This window comes from Cervus elaphus, chromosome 20 (genome assembly GCF_910594005.1).
Source record: "Cervus elaphus chromosome 20, mCerEla1.1, whole genome shotgun sequence".
In the NCBI taxonomy this organism is placed as follows: domain Eukaryota; kingdom Metazoa; phylum Chordata; class Mammalia; order Artiodactyla; family Cervidae; genus Cervus; species Cervus elaphus.
This window is the reverse complement of record NC_057834.1, coordinates 96,658,909-96,681,997: the sequence shown is the minus strand read 5'-3', so window position 1 is coordinate 96,681,997 and position 23,089 is coordinate 96,658,909. Positions and strand designations below refer to the sequence as shown.

The window sequence follows — 23,089 nt, the reverse complement described above, 5'->3', positions numbered from 1 at the left end:
ATCATTTTAGGAATCAGTGAACTAAAATGGACTGGAATGGGTGAATTTAACTCATGACCATTATATCCACTATATGTATTGAATGGCAAACTTTTCAATATCACAGTAATCCAAGTTTATGCCCCAACGAGTAATGCTGAAGAAGTTGAAGTTGAATGATTCTATGAGGACCTACGAGACTTCTTGAACTAACACCCAAAAAGATGTCCCTTTCATTGTAGGGGACTGGAATGAAAAAGTAGGAAGTCAAGAGATACCTGGAGTAATAGGAAAATTTGGTCTTGGAGTACAAAATGAAGCAGGGCAAAGATTAACAGAGTTTTGCCAAGAGAATACACTGGTCATAGCAAACACCCTCTTCCAACAACACAAGAGAAGACTTTACACATGGCTGTCACCAGATGGTCAATACCGAAATCAGACTGATTATATTCTTTGCAGCCAAAGATGGAGAAGCTCTATACAGTTTGTAAAAACAAGGCAGAGAGGTGACAGTAGCTCAGATTATGAACTCCTTACTGCCAAATTCAGACTTAAATTGAAGACAGTGGGGAAAACCACTAGACCATTCAGGTATGACCTAAATCAAATCTCTTATGATTATACAGTGGAAGTGACAAACAGATTCAAGGGGTTAGGTCTTATAGATAGAGTGCCTAAAGAAGTATGGAAGGAGGTTCATGACATTGTATAGGAAGCAGTGATCAAGACCATCCCCAAGAAAAAGAAATGCAAAAAGGAAAAATGGCTGACTGAGGAGGCCTTACAAATAGCTGTGAAAAGAAGAAAAGCGAAAAGCAAAGGAGAAAAGGAAAGACACACCCATTTGAATGCAGAGTTCCAAAGAATAGCAAGGAGAGATAAGAAATCCTTCCTCAGTGATCAATGCAAAGAAATAGAGGAAAACAATAGAATGGGAAAGACTAGAGATCTTTTCAATAAAATTAGAGATACCAAAGCAATATTTCATGCACAGATGGGCACAATAAAGACAGAAATGGTATGAACCTAAAAGAAGTAGAAGATACCAAGAAGAGGTAGCAGCAATACTAAGAAGAATGATACAAAAAAAGATCTTCATAACCAAGATAACCATGATCATGTGATCATTCACTGAGAGCCAGACATCCTGGAATGCAAAGTCAACTGGGCCTTAGGAAGCATCACTATGAACAAGGTTAGTGGAGGTGATGTAATTCCAGCTGAGCTAGTTCACATCCTAAAGATGATGCTGTTAAAGTGTTGCACTTAGTATGCTAGCAAATTTGGAAAACTCAGCCCTGGCCACAGGACTGGGAAAAGTCAGTTTTTATTCCAATCCCAAAGAAAGCCAATGCCAGAGAATGCTCAAACTACTGCTCAGTTGCACTCATCTCACATGCCAGCAAAGTAACGCTCAAAATTCTCCAAGCCAGACTTCAATAACATGTGAACCATGAACTTCCAGATGCTCAAGCTGGATTTAGAAAAGGCAGAGGAACCAGAGATCAAATTGCCAACATCCATTGGATCATCAAAAAAGCAAGAGAGTTCCAGAAAAACATCTACTTCTGCTTCATTAACTCCACCAAAGCCTTTGACTGTGTGGATCACAACAAACTATGGAAAATTCTTCAAGAGATGGGAATACCAGACCATCTGACCTGCCTCCTGAGAAATCTGTATTCAGGTCAAGAAGCAACAGTTAGAACTGCATATAGAACAACAGGCTGGTTCCCAATCAGGAAAGGAATATGTCAAGGCTATATACTGTCATCCTGCTTATTTAACTTATATACAGAGTACATCATGCAAAATGCTGGTCTGGATGAAGCACAAACTGGAATCAAGATTGCTGGGAGAAACATCAATAACCTCACATATGCAGATGAGAACAACCTTATGGCAGAAAACAAAGACGAGTTAAAGAGCCTCTTGATGAAAGTGAAAGAGGACAGTGAAAAAGTTGGCTTAAAACTCAACATTCAGAAAACATAGAACATGGCATCTGGTCCCATCACGTTGCTGCAAATAGATGGGGAAACAATGGAAACAGTGAGAGACTTTATTTTTGGGGGCTCCAAATTTCCTGCAAATGGTGACTACAGCCATGAAATTAAAAGATGCTTGCTCCCTGGAAGAAAAGCTATGACCAACCTAGAGAGCATATTAAAAAGCAGAGATGTTAATTTGCCAACAAAGGTCCATCTAGTCAAAGCTATATTTTTTCCAGTAGTCAGTATGGATGTGAGATTTGGACTATAAAGAAAGCTGAGCACTGAAGAATTGATGCTTTTGAACTGTAGTGTTGGAGAAGACTCTTGAGAGTCCCTTGGACTGCAAGGAGATCCAACCAGTCCATCCTAAAGGAAATCAGTCCTGAATATTCATTGGAAGGACTGATGTTGAAGCTGAAACTCCAATACTTTGGCCACCTGATGAGAAGAACTGAGTTATTAGAAAAGACCCTGATGCTGGAAAAGACTGAAGGTGGGAGAAGAAGGGGATGACAGAGGGTGAGATGGTTGGATGAAATCAGCATCTCTATGGACATGAGTTTGAGTAAGCTCTGGGAGCTGGTGATGGACAGGGAAGCATGGCATGCTGCTGTTCATGGGGTCGCAAAGAGTTGGACCTGACTGAGCAACTGAACTGCACTGAACTGAGGACCTTATCCTGGGAGATTGAAGGCAGGAGGAGAAGGTGTGACAGAGGGTGAGATGGTTGGATGGTATCAACGACTCAATGGACATGAGTTTATGCAAACTCCAGGAGATAGTGAAGGACAGGGAAGCCTTGCGTACTTCAATCCGTATAGTCAAAAAGAGTCGGACACGACTGAGTGTGTTCAACAACAACGATTTATAATTATTGAGTCAAGTACATTCAGCAAACTGATTTTATAAGCAAAGGAGGAACAAATAAAGGAAGAGATTAGAAACACTTCAAATTAGACACTATCTCTCAAACTGACACAGGTTGTGAATAAACTGATGACATCTACTGGCAATGGGGCAAGGAAATGGATATCCAGGTGCAACACTCTGGACGTTATCAACTGGCACACATAAATGAGCAATTAATATTTATCAAAAATAATAAAAGTGTTCAGATTCATTTCACCTAGTAAATGCAGAAGAACTTATATTTGAGGTTGTGGTAGCTCAGAGGGTAAAGCGTCTGCCTATAATGCGGGAGCCCCGGGTTCGACCCCTGGGTCAGGAAGATCCCCTGGAGAAGGAAATGGCAACCCACTCCAGTATTCATGCCTGGAAAATCCCATGGACCGAGAAGCCTGGGGGGCTACAGTCCTTGGGGTCACCAAGAGTCGGACACGACTGAGCGACTTCACTTCACTTTCACTTTCTTCAAGGTATTAGTTATAATTTGGGAAAATAGAAAACTATATACATTTCTAGAATAAGAAAATTGGTCAAATAAATTGGTAGACCTACTCACAACAATATTTCATAGTCTTCAAAAAGTATACTTTTAGGTATGTTTTATGATGTGAGGAAATATTTCTAGTATACTGCTAAGTGAAAAAGCTTGACACAAAGCAATGTATTTAATCTTAGTAATACATATGTATGTTGTATGTGTATGCATGTGTATTTGTCTGTATGTGTGTATTCAGAATTGCAACCTTAAATGGATGATAGACAATACTCCACTATGTTAATAGTACTTTATTTCTGGATGATAGAAATATGGTGAGTTTTATTTTTCTATTATACTTTTCTATATTTTCCAAATTTTTTATAAGGTATAGACATTGCTTTTGTGTTCTGAAGAAAATAACAAAGAATTTTAAATAGCAGAATTTTTATTGAGCAGAATTATGTGTCCAAAATATTTAAACAACTTTTCTATCATCATTCCTATTTTTCTCTTGGTGCCGATGTGATAATATTCATTAGAAAAGTATCATTCATATATATTTCACACAATCTGAACGTTAATAGGATATTTTCTAAGGTAATATAATTTCTATTTTTATCTTCTCTCTAATGTTCTTCAGTTTGCTTCAACTATCCATTTAATATATCCATAGTGACATAGAGCAGTCTCTTTTTTTTCTTTTAGAACCGCTTCTTCTAAACAAGATATACCCATCATTTACATATATCATCATATCAATTTTTCAAGACACTTTTGAAATCTTTAACTCTTTGGGTTAAATTGTTCAGTTCAGTTCAGTTCAGTAGCTCAGTCGTGTCCGACTCTTTGCGACCCCATGAATTGCAGCACGCCAGGCCTCCCTGTCTATCACCAGCTCCTGGAGTTTACCCAAACACATGTCCATTAAGTCGGTTGAATTGTTAGATTCAAGTAATTTATTGTATTCCCCATGTGTGATGATTAAAGACATTTGCTCATTTGCTCAATCATGTCCAGTTCTGTAGCCCCATGGACTATAGCCTGCCATGCTCCTCTGTCAATGGGATTTTACAGGCAAGAATACTGGAGTGGGTTGCCATTCTCTTCTCCAAGTAATCTTCCTGACCCAGGAATCCAATCCACATCTCTTGTTTCTCCTGCATTGGCAGACAGATTCTTTACCACCAGCACCACCTGGGAAGCTGAATTAAAGACATTGAGAGTTGTTTATTTTCCAAGGATGTTTATTTCCGAGATAGAGAGGGATTGCTTATTCAGTTTATTCATTCTGTAATATCACACATATTGTTCTTCAGAATATCTAATTTATACTTTTTTACCTGCATATGAAATTGCAATTTTAAATCTTCAAGGCTCCCTTGGTAGCTCAGCTGGTAAAGAATCTGCCTGCAAAGTAAGAGACCTAGATTCAATCCCTGGGTTGGGAAGATCCCATGGAGAAAGGAATCTAGAAGGCTACCCACTCCAGTATTCTGGCCTGGAGAATTCCACGGACCATATAGTTCATGGGGTCGCAAAGGGTTGGACATGATGGAGCAGCTTTTACTTTTGAAACAAGTTGGTGAATCTAAGGCCAAACAAAATTTTCTTCTTTCCCTCCATTCATTGATCTGTACAAAAGAGAATTTCACATAGCATGGCTGCCTTAGACTAAGAGAACAAACAGAAGAAGAGAGAGTTCATGGTCTAATTAATACTACCTCAAGAGATTCACAAGGAAACAATTTTAATAAGTCTTTGCCAAATAGGATCCTGGGTTTTATAGATGCTGAAGAAGAGATTCTTAACTTTTGCTTGGAAGCTGAATAAAGAGGTTCTATTAGTTTGCTAAGGCTGCTATAACAAAGATCACAAATTAGGTGGCCCACCCAGCAGGAATTCATTGTCTCATAATGCTGGAGAGTAGGAATACTAAAGGTTCCTTCTGAGGACTGTGAGAGACCTGTTCCACGACTCTCTCCTTGGCTTATAGATGGACCTCTTCTCCATGTCTCTCTCCATTTTTCCTCTGTGTGTGTCTCTTTCTTCACGTGCATTATTCTTCTAAGAATGCTAGTCATTCGGGAGTAGGGCCCTACACTACAATGGTCGGACTTCATCTTAACTAATTATACTGCAGCTGCTCTATTTTCCAAAAGGGTTCACATTCTGAGGCACTAATTGTTAGAACTTCAGCACATGAATTTGGGGAGGACACAATTCACCTGTAATAGGGATAGTAGAGGAACAGTTTTCTACAAGAATAATCCTTGAATTTAGTTGAAAAAGGATAAGGAAGGATAATGAGGAGAGATAAGAAGGCAAGATGGTTCATGAGAAGATCAGGAAAGGCAAAGAGACATGTAAGATAAGGTATGAGTTTGGTCCAGGAAGAGACTGAAGTCTTGGCAGAGGATGATACACCCAGCTTGCAATTACAGAATTCATGGTGAGGTAGCAGGAAGCCTGAAAAGAGTTTTACACATGTTCAGATTTGAATTTTAGTAGTGATTATTCTGGTAACATGTGGTCCTTTTGAAATTTATTCTATCTACCAGCACGCCCTATTCATTCAGAGATGTCACCTGCCTTCTTTAGGCTTCTTCCAATTCTATTTCCAAAATTTTGCTGCTGATTTTATTCTCTTAATTCTCTCAAAACCTGTTGCCTTTTGTTGTCTCCTAAATTATTAAATTCAGTAAGAATATAAACCAAAAAATTTCATATATAATATTTATTACTTATAAAATGAATAAAGATAAGTATTTAAATACCCAGGATGTTTTAAATTCTCATTTGAAATTATTCTTTTAATCTCATATCAGAAACTAACAATGAAAATAATTCACAATCATAACAAAATATTTCAATTTTAAAATGAGCCTCTGATTCCTCCATATTAAGCTTCCATAAGTTTGTCATTTAGCAATTATTAAATCTATGAGTGCATTCTCACATGCTATTAACTTCCTTGCAGAAAGCTTTTTAAATTAATTTTCTTTTAACACTTCTTTCAGCCCAAGGGTGACCTCAAGCAGGCTTACATGTTTCATGAGTCTCTTAAAGTCTTTCCAGTTATAAAGTAACTGCCTAAATTTAAATCCAAAGAAACTTAATTGATTAAAAGATTATTACCAGAAGCCCTGTTTATTTAGTTCAAATTTTCAGCATTTGCTTTAACTATCCTAAAGGCACAAGTACTACCATCATGAGCATTAATTAAAATATTAATAAACAGAGATAATATTGGAAGTTATCTATACTTCTAATTAAAGAATGAATATAAAGCAGCATGAAATACCATTTAAAAATGCTTTTTCACAGTTGTTTATATCAGACTGAAAAGATGTGTGTTTCATCATGTCTTGTGAAGGAAACCATATTGACATTGTGCCACTTCACAAAAGGCAAGAGATCCCTTAGTTGAAACAACTGCATGGAAAATGCTTTCTCTGAGGCTCGTACTCAAATCTTTGGAAGAAGGTGTAGAATAAAGTATTTCACATAAGGTGAAATTTTTACAAAAATGAATATTAAGCATCATGTTTCCCAATTTTTATTAAATAAAATATTTGATTAAACTACTTCTAAATGTACTATATGTATCTCTGGCTTCTCAATAAATCTTGCTGACTAATTGATCTTTTTCATAATTACTCAGTCATCAGGAACATAAGTAATTATCTTATACAATATAATAAAAATATCTCAAGAGATATCAAGGTATAAGACTATCATCTAAGTAATTTATTCAAGGATGAGATAAGTGATTAGACTAAGGTTGTAACCAAACCTAAGATACTATTTATTGAATTGCCTATATCTGACTATTTCTCTTCCATTTTCTTATTCTGTATCTCTATATAAACAAGGCTTCGGATGTTATTCCAGAGACTCATTACTTTAGATTACTACCTTTTGAAAGTTAAATTTTTGAGAATACCTAAATACTTAGAAATTTGTTGCTTCATACTGGTCATGACTCAGGTTTACATGGCTCAGGATACTTAGAGCAAATGCTGAAGATTTGCCTGAAAGCAAATTTCTTCAAGAAACATAACTGTAACTTTTTATTACAGAATTAGAACATTTTCAGGAACTTGGGTTGTTTTAAGCTAAAACTGAAGTTTGATTTCTACTGTCCTCTATAGTCATATTTACATATTTAAGTAAGTCAGTAAATAAAAATTCTAGGAAAGGATGTATGGAAGAAGGACAGAATTATTAAAATATTGTTATTCACCTATGTGATACAATATGGAGAATGTTGGGTTATTTTGTTCTGGTTCTTGTTAACTTATTTGGAACTATTTCCATGGTCAGGGAACTAGTTCCCAACTCTTAACTACTGAACCACCAGGGAAGTTCCAAAGAGAGATTTTTGAATAAGCTCATAACTGCCACTACTCAGTACAAATCTTCTCTTGAGATTTTTTTAAGGATTGATTCTGTAATCCTTATGGTGAGATTCTTTAGTTAGTGCTAAGATGATAATATTAATAGTAAGGAGGAGGAGGAAGACAAGGCAAGCAGCATTATTTATAGTCTGGAACATGTAGAGAAGACTTGAAAAAGAAAAATTTGAGCTTCATAAGTGATCCAAATTCAATATCTGAGGATCTCTTTTCTATCAGAGCACAAGCAATGTGTGTTAGCAGATGGAGAAATAAACTACTGTGATGTTGAAAGATCTGCAAACAAATTATAATAACCAAAAATAAAATTATTCAATGTAAAGATAGAATGGTATTACCATAGAGTGGCAGGATTGACATAGAAGAAAATGGATCAGTGTATCATTCCTACTACTCTATGGTAATACCATAAACATGTATTTCTGCTTTATTGACTACATCAACGCCTTTGACTGTGTGGATCACAACAAACTGTGGAAAATTCTTAAAAGGATGGGAATACCAGACCACCTAACCTGCCTCCTGAGAAATCTGTTTGCAGGCCAAGAAGCAACAGTTACAACTGGACATGGAACAACAGACTGGTTCCAAATCGGGAGAAGAGTATGTCGATTGTATATTGTCACCCTGTTTATTTAACTTACATGCAGAGTGTATCATGAGAAATTTTAGCATGGATGAAACACAAGCTGAAATCAAGATTGCTGGGAGAAATATCAATAACCTCAGATATGCAGATGACACCACCCTTATGGAAGAAAGTGAAGAACTAAAGAGCCTTTTGATGAAAGTGAAAGAGGAGAGTGAAGAAGTTGGCTTTAAACTCAACATTCAGAAAACTAAGATCATGGCATCTGGTCCCATCTTTCATGGAAAATGAAGAAGCAATGGAAACAGTGAGAGATTTTATTTTGGGGGGCTCCAAAATCACTGCAGATGGTGACTAGAGCCATGAAATTAAAAGACGCTTACTCCTTGGAAGGAAAGTTATGAACATCCTACCATATCAAAAAGCAGAGACATTGATTTGCCAACAAAGGTCCATCTAGTCAAAGCTATGGTTTTTCCAGTAGTCATGTATGGACGTAAGAGTTAGACTATAAAGAAACTGAGTGTTGAAGAATTGATGCTTTTGAACTGTGGTGTTGGAAAAGACTCTTGAGAGTCCATTGGACTGCAAAGAGATCCAACTAGTCAATCCTAAAGTAAATCAGTCCTGAATATTCATTAGGAGGACTGATGCTGAAGCTGAACTCCAGTACTTTGGCCACCTGACGTGAAGAACTGACTCCTTGGAAAAGATCCTGATGCTGGGAAAGATTGAAGGCAGAGGAGAAGGGGACAACAGAGGATGAGATGGTTGGATGGAATCAGCGACTCGATGGACATGAATTTGAGTAAGCTCCAAGAGTTGGTGATGGACATGGAAGCATAGCGTGCTGCAGTTCATGGGGTTGCAAAGAGTTGGACATGACTGAGAGACTGAACTAAATGATGGTATAAGATAGAACATAGTCTTAAAAGTACTAGATAAAATAGCTGAAAAGTTAGATTAAGAGCCTGACTATCAAGCTAAAAAATCTTGTAGAACGGCCTTTTCTAAAATGTGTGATTAGAAGACTAATTATGTTGATAAACTGTAGCATTTTATATGTTTTAAATTTTAAGCAGTTTAGGAAACACTGAACAAAAAGAAGCTTATCTCTTTATCCTGAAGAATTCTTAGGGCTCAATTTGCTAACACAGCTTGCTTATGTCTTAGAAGAAGATATGACCTGGGGATATGAACTAGGAAATACTTCTATTTAAAAATGTACACTCAGTGAAGCTTTTAGAACTGGGGAATGGACATGCATTTTAGGGGCTTAATCAAGCTATGCTATGTGTAAATATATAAAATGGATAAATCTCTAATATTTTCTTTTATACCAGTTATCACAATGTACAAGTATGGACTTATTTGCTTAATTTTTTTGTTCAATATTTATCTCTCTCACTATCCAGGGAATTCATTAACTCAGGGAACGTAGCTCTTTGCTCACTAGTTCTTCCCATCATATAACCCAGTGCCTAACACATTGTAGACATTTAATTTGCTGAATAAATGATTGTAAGGGAAGGATGTCTCGAAATTGTATACTTTTGTACCATATTACTTTGGGCAGTACTACTAAGAAATGCTGAGTCTGAACTAGATTGACTGAATGGTAAAGAAAGGAAGGGAAGACATTGAATGTCTAATATAGAAGGAAAGAAAGGAGAAGTAAAAGATGACTCCAAGGAACAGCATTAAGAGAATTAAAACACAACTAACCAAAGCAAGAAATCAAGAAGGAAAGCACAATGTCTGGTACAGAGTAGGAGCTTAGCAAATATTTTTAAGTTCTGCTTTAGAACAGTTGAATTGTATTTAAAGATAGGTGACTCATTAAGCAGTTAGAAACTAAACCAGAGATGATGGTATATATTAAGAATTTTTTGTAGAGAGAGACCTTCTGGTCAGTGGATGAAAATTCCTGGGAAATATGTAAGGAAAGAGAATGGAAGCACTGCTAGTCTTAAAACAAGTCACTTGCCTAAAAGCTGAATTAGAAGTATTTAAAAAGCCTTTTCTTGGTACCAGGCATCATCCTTTCCTTTTTGATTTCTTGTTTTGATTGCTAATGTGGTAATATCAGCATTAAAGACCATAATATGTTTATCCTAATAACAGTCCTTTGGTCTTGAAGACAAACTGGTTTCCTTGTAAGGATAGCAAATTGAATTGTGAATAACACTTGCAGGCTTTCAGATATTGTAATGATAGGATGAAAACAAACCCATGCCATCTGAGTATTTTTGAAATGTGAGTATGTGAACAATCAAAAAACAAACAAGCCTCAGATGCTCCACTTGGAGTCTGAGAATCACCATGTGTGCTGTCTTGATGAGGGAGTTTCAGAGACTACTTCAGGCGAAGTAATGGTTTTAAAGATGTTTCTTGAAGTAGGACACGGAAAGAGGTTGGCAGGTTTCCATATTCCTGTGGCAAAGGGTTTCTCAGTGAATAAATTAGAAACATTTGTCATTTGGAAAATGTAAGACCGTGCCAACTAATGAGGACAGCCAGAGTATTTATCACAAGAAATCTTGGAAAGATTGAACTTGCCATTGTCCTTTTAACTTTCCAGGGATGAAATATTAGGCAAGGATAAAATTGGTATAATGGGTCTACAAATCCTAGAGAACGCAAAGGTACTGAAAATCAGATGTTTTGATACACATATTCTTATTGCTTGAGTCAACCTCTGCAGGCATAATTCTCAAGTGGTTGAAATTCTCTTTGGTTTAAATTATGAATAGAGAAGGATTTGAGGAATATATCAAGATGAGTCTTTCTGCTTCTTCAGCTAGTTTAGGCTGTGTTAATGAGCACTGCTATTTAAATGTATTTGATTCAGAGAATGTTGATAGGGAGACTGTTGGCTGTATGCTTTGGTTGTAGAAAAATTCCCTTTAGCTCTTCAATTTAGATTTTAAAAAATAAGGTTCAAGAGAGAAGAGAATCTATGCAGTAAGAATCCAAAAAATAATACTCTCAACTTTGATTTATGGAATTTATTGGAAGGATGCTAACAGGAAGAGATGAATATTTTTCTCTTGCCTTTTTAAGTCCCTTTGAAAACCTGAAAATCTAAAATTCCCTCTTTGGGATATTTGCTAAGGGTATATAGTAAAACAGGAAATCAGGTTGCTTCTGGGTCAAAGTTCATATACTAGATGTGAAGCTGTATACTTCTATAGTATACCAGGCAATGGTCGTGTTTCAGGAGAAAAGCGATGATGTTTCTGTATATCATGTGTGTAACATTTATGTGCTTTCTTGTGTGTTATGACCTACTCAATTCCTGAAACACTTTTTTCATCCTACCGTATGATATTTCCATACTTTAGACATTCAAAAAAACTTAAAAGTCTTTATCATCAGATAAGAGAGCAATGTTATTTCCCTCACTGTTACCCCTTCATTCTGTTTGTAACTATGAAGTATTCTGTGTGTAAATAACCATCAAATGTGTGTGGTAAAACTACTGATAAATTCATGTTTGATAAATTCTCAAATATTGCTTTCTAAATATCACTGTAAATGCAATGCATTGTCTGTTAATTGGGGAAAAACTGGTGGCTTTGGGGTCAGGAAAAATGAGATCTAATCTCAGTCTACTAATTACTCTGTGTGTGACCTTATGCATGTCACAAACTCACTAAACCTTAATTATTGTTTGAAATACAATAATATATGGATGTCTATTTGTCTTGATAAAACAAGATAATAGATTATAAATTGTTTTGAAATTTTCCAAAGCTATATAAATAAAAGTCATTATAATCATCTTTAGCTCTCATATTCATTCACTAATACAGTTAATATTTTTAAAGTACCTACTCTGAACCGGATATTCAATACTAAAGTTACTAGAAATATGTGTTGTTGAAAGGCTAGACATGGTCCCTTTCCTTACAGAGGTGTCAATCTAGTGAACAAGATTCATTTGAATAAGTAATCGAAATGTGATCAAAGGGTATTGCAGCATACAATTGGAACATATAGGGAAGAGGACACAGTTGGAACATATTGAATAAAGAGAGGCTATTTTCCCTTCTAAACTAAATTTTTAGAAAAGAGCAAGGAAATGTGCCCTGTGCAAAAGCAGAGCTATTTATGAAGACCTTTATAGAAAAAAAGATCAGGTAGTCCTGATCGTGGCACAAGAAGCCATGATTCCAAAGAGCCCTGAAAACGAGGACAAGAGTGGCGCCTAGCCAGGCAGAACAGAGCCCTGGGTCTGAGCGTGGAGGGCAGCGGTCTGTCCAGAGGACAGTGTCATACTTGCGAGCCACAGGAAAAAACTTCTGACTTTGTCTGGAAGGCAGAGAGGAGACATTGAAGTATTTGAAGTAAAAAGGTGACATAATATTTGTGTTTTTAAAAGGTCACCCCAGCTTCACAGTGGTGGGAGAAAAATAGAGTGAAAGAGACAGGTACATCACCAGGAGATAATAAATGAACAACATTGCTGGGGAGTTGAAGAAAAATATTCCTGAATCAAGATAAGTTTCGGCTGTTGAAGGATTAGGACTTGGTGATTGTTGGATATGGAAAGTGAGAGAATGAGAGGAGTCAAGAATATTGCTAAGCTTTTTGTCTTGAGAAACTAGGTGAACTGTGTGGCTGTTGTCTGAGAACACAGGAAGAGGAGGTTTGGGCAGAACATTTAGTGAATACTTGAAACCAGATGATGCAATTCTACAAGCTTGGTATGTACTCTGATCTTAGAGATGATTAAACAGATAGAGGTTAAATATGTGCTGAGAGTCATACAGCCAAGGAATTGGCTTCAGTGTCTAAATTCTTGACCGTGATGATGGACTCCATACCTTTGAAAAGCATCACTTCAATTTTAAACATTGTTATGTCTGAGATGCTCATAAAACACAAAGTGGAAATGATGAGGGAAATAAATCTGAGTAGAAATTTTAAAAACTTCATAGCCACCACTCATCAAAGTTAAACGAAAAGAGTTGGGGAAAGGTGAGTGAGATTGTAAAGACTGAAAGAGAGAGAGCATACAATTAAAAGGGCAACAAGACTAGCCGGGGAATAACGCTAATATTTTAAATGTCAGTGTTTGGAAGAGAAGATGGATCTTCTTAAAAGACTGAAATTGAGGAACCGAAGCAGAAGGATAAATGTCAGAAGAGTGTAAAGTCAGGGGAGCGAAAGAAAGAGAGTGTTTGTGAAAGAAAAATGTGGTTCTAGACCAATGCTCCTAATAGGTCAGATAAGAAGGGATTAAAAGTATGAAAGGGATTAAAGAAAGGAAAACTTTCTTTTAAACATGAAAGTTAATCTCCCACCTACCTTATTGAGCTGAACTTACAACCAATATTCCACCAAACTAAAAGAAAATTTTAAATGCATATGATCACAAGGAGAGAGAAAATTGAAGAAAAGGCATCAGGAAATAAGAGATTTCAACAAATTTTAAGAAGACAGGGAAAAACAATGTAGCTTATATTTATATGCATAAAAAGTACATTGTCAGCTACATTATAATATACCCACAAAGGGATACAAAAATTAATTTGCTTCGTAGCCTTCCTTGAGAGTCTTGGAGACAAGTACCAGACAAAGAACTGGAGAAACTTAGTAGTGAAAATAGAAAAACTGACTTAGATCCTTATTTACCAAACTTCTTAGTTATGCCCCCGGCTGAAGACCAGAACATTTTTTGACTTAGTGCCAGTGAAACCTGGAATCCTGCAGTGAAACCTGTTATGCATACAAAGCTTCCAATTAGCTCTGTAGGGAGTCACTCTTCAAAATTGAAGGACAGCCAGGGATCACCAGATACTTGTGAAAAACCTCTACCATGAAAGATAAAGACCAAAAGAAACAAACAGAAAATAGAACTCAGAATAAATGCAAGGAGCAAGGGGGAAAAGGCACACACACAAAAAAGTCTATCAAATTAGAGTGCTGGAGAAGACTCTTGAGCATCCCTTCAACTGCAAGGAGATCAAGCCAATCAATCCTGAAGGAAATCAACCCTGAATATTCATGGGAAGGACTGATGCTGAAGCTGAAGCTCCAATACTTATGCAAAGTACCTTATGCAAAGCCAAATCATTGGAAAAGCCCCGATGCTGGGAATGACTGAAGACAGGAGGAGAAGGGAGTGACAGAGGATGAGGTGATTAGATAGCATCACCAACTCAGTGAACATGAATTTGAGCAAACTCCCGGAGATAATGAAGGACAGAGAAGCCTGGTATTCTGCAGTCCATAGGGTTTCAAAGATTCAGACTTGACTTAGCAACTTAACAATGATATCTTCTGAAAGAAATGAAAGTATATGGCACCCTGAAATAGAATCATGATACTGTGAAAAAAGAGCATGATTTAGCAATGAACAAATAATTTTTGGACAGTATGAATATGTTACCTGATAAAAGATAATGCAGGAGATGGGTTTAGAAGATGAAGTTGAGACAGTCTCTCAGAAAATAAAATAAAAAGACAAAGGCATGAAAATTACAAAAGAAAAAAGAATTGCATTACAAGGTAATTCTAAGAAGTAGGTCCAACTAATCAGGATGGCATAAAAAGAAAATAAAAACAATGAAGAGGAGGAAATTCTCAATTAAAAAAAATTAGAAAATTTAACAAGTGAAGGATAAGTGAAAGGGCCCGTTGAGTACCCAGGAAATGATTAAAAACATACCAAAGCACATCATCATTAGATTTCAAAAGACTAAGAATAAGATAAAAGTTCTAAAATGTTCTGGCAGAGGGGAAAGTGGGCGTAAAACAGGAATTTGAATAGTAATGGAGCTAGATTTCCTGACAACAACCTTGAAAGCTAGAAAATAATCTATTAAAAATTACTTCAAATTTGTATATTTTTTCAAAAAACCAGCTTTTAGCTTTGTTGATTTTTGCTATGGTCTCTTTAGTTTCTATTGCATTTATTTCTGCCCTGATTTTTAAGATTTCTTTCCTTCTGCTAACCCTGGGGTTCTTCATTTCTTCCTTCTCTAATTGCTTTAGGTGTAGAGTTAGGTTATTTATTTGGCTTTTTTCTTGTTTCTTGATGTAAGCCTGTAATGCTATGAACCTTCCCCTTAGCACTGCTTTTACAGTAAAGAAAATTACTTCTGACCTAGAGGTATATATCTGACCAAACTTTAAATGTATTTGTAGGTGAAATGAAACCATGATCATATACGCAGAAGCCTAAAATATGTTCCTGTTATATATTCTCTCTCAATGAGTTACTGGATGTTATATTTCATTGTTGGATGTTATAGTTCAATAAGTCTAGAAAGAGAAAGACATGGGGTCCAGGAAATAGGAATAAAACAGAAGAAAGAAATGTAAAATTTACAGAATGACAATGATGAGATATTCCAGGATCAAACGCACACAAGCAGAGACACAGACACACACGCACATGCACACACATACACAGACACACACTTATGTGTGTGTGTGTGTGTGTGTGTGTGTGTGTGTGTGTATAAGATCTAGAAAAGGAACCACTCCAGACAGAAGCAGGAAGGTAGAGTGCTCCTGAAGGATTATCCTGGGGGTAAATGACAGAATACATGTTTCTAACTATACTAAGAGAAGAGGAGATAGTCAGCAACTTGAATGAGTGAAAGATACATAATAAAAAAAAAACAAATAAAAACATAAAGCAATTTTTAAAGAAATAAGATGCAGAAGAAATCAAATGTAATTGAATTATAGTGATATTTATAGCTATAGTAAAATAAGTATTATTAATTTAAAACAAAATTGCTATATATATTTTGGTTGGTTATAAGTGTGTGAGAATTTGTTAGAAAAGGTAAACCACCATGTTATATAGCAAAAATCTGTAAGGGAAAAATCGTGGAGTAGCATTACAATTAAGTTTCTTAGAAACTTAGGGTGTGACCTCCTCGCCTCCCGCCGCAGGGCCATGGCCCACTCGGCCCTGGGACGCTGCCCCAGCCCTCCTCCACCCTCTGCTCCCCACTGGCTGACTTGGGGCGAGGCAGGGCCTCTCTGCTGTGGGAAGGGGGTGGGACGCGGCCCTGGAAGCAGGGGCACCGAGTGGCCCCTCTTCTCCCCCAAAGGTGTTCATGCCTCCCTGCGCCTAGTACAGACAGGCTGGGCACGGCGGTGCTTGGCGCTCAGATGACATGGGGATGCCTGGCCCCCTCCTGCTCCTCACCCCACAGCTACCTGAGGCTGCTCTGAGAAATACACATGGGAATAATGTGCTCCTCTTCCCCTCAGGCCCAGGTGCCCCCTCGTCGTCTCCCTCCCCGTCAAGCCTGTAGGGGGCAGCAGGAGACGATTCTCACCAAAGTCATGTCAAGCCCCACTGGCCCCTGGAATGAATTAGCCAGAGGGGAGCCAACCCCCAACAGCCCAAATAGGCCCCCAGCCCCAGAGGCGTGCAGGCTGATGGGGCTGCATTATTTCCTCTTACCCCCTGCCTGACCGAGACAGCGTGGGAGGGCAAAAGGAGAAAAGCATAGGCTCTGGACCACAGCTGATGAATAGAGGGCCCAAAGGGACCGAGAGAAGGGGATGAACAGACACCTCTCCGATGAGCAGCAACCCTGGGATCACTGACATGGAAGGGACCACCCCGGGGCTGACTGCTTTCCTGTGCTGTTGGTCCCCAAAGCTAAGAAGAAGGAAGCAGGGAGCAGTGCTCCAAGCATGGCTCCCCCCAACACCTATTTATTTCCTTGTTTGTGTTGATGCTGGGCAGGTCCTCATTTGTCCCTTTAAGGTACCTTTGAGGGGTGAGGGGCTGGGGAGGGCCAGACCCAGGTTCCAAGGGCACAGGCAGTGCAGCTTTTGGCTGTGTACATAGGGTGCTTTATTCTCCACAGAGTGATACATGCTAAGGTGGGTTGGGCTTGGGCCGATGTCCCCATATGTACAGAACTGAATAAAGTGGGTCTCTGAGAAAAAAAAAAAGAAACTTAGGGTGGAAAAAGTTGAAAGCTATTATGTCTACGGAGTATGAATCAGGAATGGAAGGAATTACAATGGATAGATAATCCATAAATTAGAAACCAAGTCATCAATGGGTTCTAGAGGTAGTGAACTGAAATGAGAAAGAACAGAACCTTACCCAAGAAAAAGAAAGTCAAATGGTTGTGTGAAGAGGCCTTTCAAATAGCTGAGAAAAGAAGAGAAGGAAAGCAAAGGAGAAAAGGAAAGATATATCCATCTGAACACAGATTTCCCAAGAATAGCAAGGAGAGATAAGAAAGTCTTCCTAAGTGATCAGTGCAAAGGAAATAGAGGAAAATAATAGAATGGGAAAGACTAGAGATCTCTTCAAGAAAATTAGAGATGCCAAGGGAACATTTCAGGCAAAGATGGGTACAATAAAGGACAGAAACAGTATGGACCTAACAGAAGCAGAAGATATCTCGAAGAGGTACCAAGAATACACAGAAAAGCTACACAAAGATCTTAATGACTCAGATAACCACGATAGTGTGATCACTCACCTAGATCCAGACATCCTGGAGTGCAAAGTCAAGTGGGTCTTAGGAAGCATCACTACCAAAAAGCTAGTGGAGGTGATAAAGTTCTAGCTGAGCTATTTCAAATCCTAAAAGATGATGCTGTTAAAGTGCTGTACTCAATATGCCAGCAAATTTGGATAACTCAGCAGTGGTCACAGAACGGAAAAGGTCAATTCTCATTGCCAAAGAAAGGCAATGCCAAAGAATGCTCAAACTACTGCACAATTGCACTCATCTCACATGCTAGCAAAGTACTGCTCAAAATTCTCCAAGCTAGGCTTCCATAGTATGAGAACTTCAGATGTTCAAGCTGGATTTAGAAAAGGCAGAGGAACCAGAGATCAAATTGCAACATCCGTTGGATCATAGAAAAAGCAAGAGAATTCCAGATAAACATCTACTTCTGCTTCTTGACTATGTTAAAGCCTTTGAATGTGTGGATCACAATAAACTGTGGAAAATTCTTAAAGTGGTGGGAATGCCAGACCACCTTCCCTGCCTCCTGTGAAACCCGTATGCAGGTCAGGAAGCAATAGTCAGAACTGGACGTGGAGCAATGGACTGGTTCCAAATTGGGAAAGGAGTATGTCAAGGCTATTTACTATCACCCTGCTTATTTAACTTATATGCAGAGTACATCATGTGAAATGCTGGACTGGATGAAGCTCAAGCTGGAGTCAAGATTGCTAGGAGAAATATCAATAACCTCAGATATGTAGATGACACTACCCTTATGGCAGAAATCAAAGAAAAACTAAAGAGCCTCCTGATAAAAGTGAAAGAGAAGACTGAAAATTGCCTGGCTTCAAACTCAGCATTTATAAAATGAAGATCATGGCATCCAGTCCCCTCACTTCATGGCAAATAGATGGGGAAACAGTGGAAAGAGTGATAGACTTTATTTTCTTGGGCTCCAAAGTCACTGCAGATGGTGAATGCAGCCACAAAATTAAAAAAGACACTTGTTCCTTGGAAGAAAAGCTATGACAAACCTAGGCAGCATATTAAAAAGCAGAGACATTACTTTGCCTACAGATATCCATCAAGTCAAAGCTATGGTTTTTCCACTAGTCATGTATGGATGTGAGAGTTGGACCATAATGAAATCTGAGCACTGAAGAATTGATGCTTTTGAACTGTAGTGTTGGAGAAGACGTTTGAGAGTCCCTTTGACAGCAAAGAGATCAAACTAGTCAATCCTTAAAGATATCAGTACAGAATATTTGTTGGTATGACTGATGCTGAAGCTGAAGCTCCAATACTTTGGCCACCTGTTGTGAAGAAGGAACTCTTTAGAAAAGACTCTGATGCTGGGCAAGATTGAAGGCAAGAGGAGAAGGGGACGACAGAGGATGAGATGGTTGGATGGCATCACCGACACAATGGATGTGAGTTTGAGCAAGTTCCAGGAGTTGGTGATGGACAGGGAAGCCTGGTGTGCTGCAGTCTGTGAGGTCACAAAGAGTCGAACATGACTGAGTGACTGAACTGAACTGAATTAAAGGAAGAGGTTACTGGCAGGCAGTGAGATTATCAGAGGAATAATGCTTTCAATGAAAGGGAAAGCAGTACTAAAAGTGCATTAAATTGCAAAAACCTTCCTAGATGGTGAACACTGACCAAATGGTTCAGGTACAGGCTTGGATATTCTCTTTTTTCTCTTCATAATAAAAAACTGCAGTTGAAGCAACAGATGGGTATCAAGAAATAGCCACATGGTTTGGCACAAAAGGGTGAGTGTAGGGTACTGGGTAAAAACAATGTATGAACAATTGATTCATCAGCTGTGAATCATAGAGAGACAGGATAAATGCCTTGAGTCTGCTTTATGGCATCACAGCTGAGTAGTCATGTGGTTACTAAAGACTTAAATTAAAAACTTGGGAATTTTTCAAGACTTCTCCCTACAGTACCCTTTCCACCTCTCATTTAATCCATCACGCACGCTAGGGATTCTGCTTCTTAAATACCTTGCCAGTCCATCACTTCTTCCTATTCTTACTGCTACTCTCATAGTCTGAGCCATCATCACTTACCTTTTACAACTACAATAACCTCAACAAACATTTGCTAGGTGCCTAGTATATCTGACATATACTAGGCATCTGACATATACTAGGCACCTAGCAAATGTTTGGTATATGTGAGACATTAGATGCATTTACTGGCTATTAATATGTGCTAGATCCTATGTAGAGATCAGCCTGTAATCAGGGCTTTCAATTCAGGTCAGGTAAAATAATAATTCCAAAACCTTGTGATTCAAGCTCCCAGAAATAAGAAATGTAGGATTTTGAGAGCTAGGAACTATGGAGAAGAAAGGTCATCTTTTTAATGTTTTTAGATAAACCTTCTACAAATTGCCATGTACAAATAACCATATGTAAGAGCTGACTCATGAACCTGTCCCAAAATATAATTTTATAAATTTCATAAGTTAAGGGAAGAATAAAGGTGGCTTTGGGCTGAACTTTCACCATCTCTTAAGCATATTGTATTCATTTGCCTCCAAATTTGATTTAATCTAAGCCATTTCAAAACAAAATACTGCATTGTTTTTTGTCAACTATTGCTACTTTCTTTTTCTGCAATACGTTTATGGTGATAAGTAAAAACAAATCAGTGAATAAAATGCAAGTTTCAAATTGATGCTCATTCAATACTGTTTCTGCAGATGGCAAACTATACTATTACTATGAATTCAAAGATGAAAAAGACAAGGTCCTCTCCTTCAAGAACCCACCTAGTACATGGGGAAATAGTACACGTAATTAGGGAGCGATGAGATTAGTGCCTGGTAGCTCCAGGGAAGATGCTATTCGTTTATCTTGAGACATTCCAGAGATAGTGACCTTTTAGTTAGAATGAGAAGATTTTCAAGCTAACTACCAGTATCTGATGGTGGTTGGGGACAGACTCTCAAATGTATCCATCTGTTCATTCATGAATTGATTTTTTTGTTTACATTGGTTATTGTTTGTCTACTGTATGTCAAACACCAAGACAAATGTAAAAATGAACAAAATAGTTTCTACCCTCAAGAGGCTTAGAGTCTAGGGAAAAAATGACATGAGAAACAGTAACTTTAATGAACTGTGGTAGATGCCGTGATACTGATTCGTGCAAGTTTTCATAGCATTTGGTTGGTGCTAATCTAGCAAAAGACATGTCAGGACATGACATGCCATGATTGTTTTCTCCCATTAAAATAAAAGGATTCGTAAGTACGGATTCTTATTCTGAAGTGAATAACCAATACAGCCGTAGCTCCAGCAGAGAGTTTGTTCAGTTTATGTCTCTCTCCCCAGTACATAGTTGAATGTCTAGAGCACATTAACTATTCAATAGATAATTATTGATTAGTGGAATAAATTTGAATCAAAAAGAGAATATCATAAACCTTATGGGTAAAACTTGACTATTAATATTTTGGAGAAATGAAGGAAATATATTTTTCCAACAAATCTAGAGGTTTCTATCCTGTACTGCAATTAGTATACAATTTTAAAAATCTATATTGTAGATCCGTGTTTCAAATGTGAGTGTAAGCCTTGCACTAAGTCAGAATTGTGTTCTGGTCCAGTTCTGCCATTCCAAACCTGTGTGACAATGGGAACTCTCTGCCCCTTTCTGAATCCATTTCTTTATTTGTTAAATGGTAATAAAAACCTGTCTCACATACCTTTGAGAGCTGTTTATGGATTAAATGATATAATGCATATGCATGTCTTACGTAAACTTTTTAAAGCATTATATAATTATAAAATATATATCATAATTAAATTTCTAAGCTTTAAATATTTTAAGAAAGCCTTCCAAGGCTGGTGGTTAAGCAGTTGGGTTTTTTTTTTCTGTTTTTCTCTAGTGCAGTGCCTGGAGATGACCACCAAGCGGAAAATCATTGGCCGTCTGGTGCCGTGCCGATGTTTCCGAGGTGAAGAAGAAATCATCTCAGTTTTGGATTACTCCCACTGCAGCCTTCAGCAGGTGCCAAAGGAGGTTTTTAACTTTGAACGGACATTGGAGGAGCTTTACCTAGATGCCAATCAAATTGAAGAGCTACCAAAGGTAATTTTGACAACCTAAAACACATACTTTAAATGAGTATTTCATAGCTCCAAAGAATTGGCATAATGATAATGCTAACTATAGCCTTCTAAGTGACTGACAAATCATTCAAGTTAGCATAACTTTTCCCAATAGTTTCATCACCTTTTAATGCCACTCCATTTGCAACTTCTTGTGATATATTAATAGCCATGGAAATCATTACTTTATGGGATATGCATTTTTATTTTAATTTAAGATCTCTTCAAGAAAATACAGATGATGAGTAAGATCAATAGCTTATATTTACAAAAGAAAGGGAAAATATGGTACTCTCTATTCCAGAACTGAAAATTTGTATGTTGTATGTTAAGGTAACATTGTTTTAAAGCCTTGAATTATATGTTAAGCCTAAGAAATGCTTTTATATGTACACAAGCACACAAAAAATCAAGAATACTGTTATGGAAAACATGCTGTTGTTTCTAGAATTTGAAATCTTTGATTATAACAAATATCACTGAGTTTATATGGCATACAACTTATAAATATCATGTAACTAAAAAATTTTAACTAATATCAAATTTTGCACGCACATAAACACACACTGCCTATGACCAGAAAAGATTGGAGACATTAGCTAAAGCAGACAAGGTCACACAGCAGAAAGATAAAATCTAAATCATTGGATCCTATTGTTCAACTAAATAAATGACTCGGATTAAGTAGTTGGCATGGCATCTACCTGTGAAGAACTTACGTGATAGCTCAGAGGGAAAAACTGTCATGCAATACATTTCTACTGCTTATGCTAAAAAATGCATATTAAATACATATTAAATATCTAAGAACCAGAAAAAAAAAATCCTCCATCACAAAGTGAAAGTTGCTCAGTCATTTCTGACTCTTTGCAACCCCATGGACTGAATACATGTCCATACATACCCAGGTCTCCCACATTGCAGGCAGATTCTTTATCAGCTGAGCCACAAGGGAAGCCAAAGAATACTGGAGTGGGTAGCCTATCGCTTCTCCAGCTGATCTTCCTGACCCAGGAATCAAACCAGGGTCCTGCATTGCAGGCAGATTCTTTACCAACTGAGCTACCAGAGAAGCCCTGCATCATAAAAGCTAACTTAATTATCAAAAGCAGAATAAAGTGTTCTGATTAAAAGAATTTTTGA

The 23,089-nt window shown here is 37.5% G+C and overlaps 1 protein-coding gene across 4 annotated transcripts in view; it reads left to right on the top strand.

Moving 5' to 3' along the window:
- LRRC7 (leucine rich repeat containing 7) overlaps positions 1–23,089 on the top strand; it is a 575,718-nt gene that overhangs the window by 185,277 nt on the left and 367,352 nt on the right. For all 4 annotated transcript variants that reach the window (XM_043877735.1, XM_043877734.1, XM_043877736.1 and 1 more), the window contains exon 3: positions 21,724–21,926. In XM_043877735.1, the coding sequence (XP_043733670.1) occupies positions 21,724–21,926 (203 nt within the window). The remainder of the gene's footprint in view (positions 1–21,723; positions 21,927–23,089) is intronic.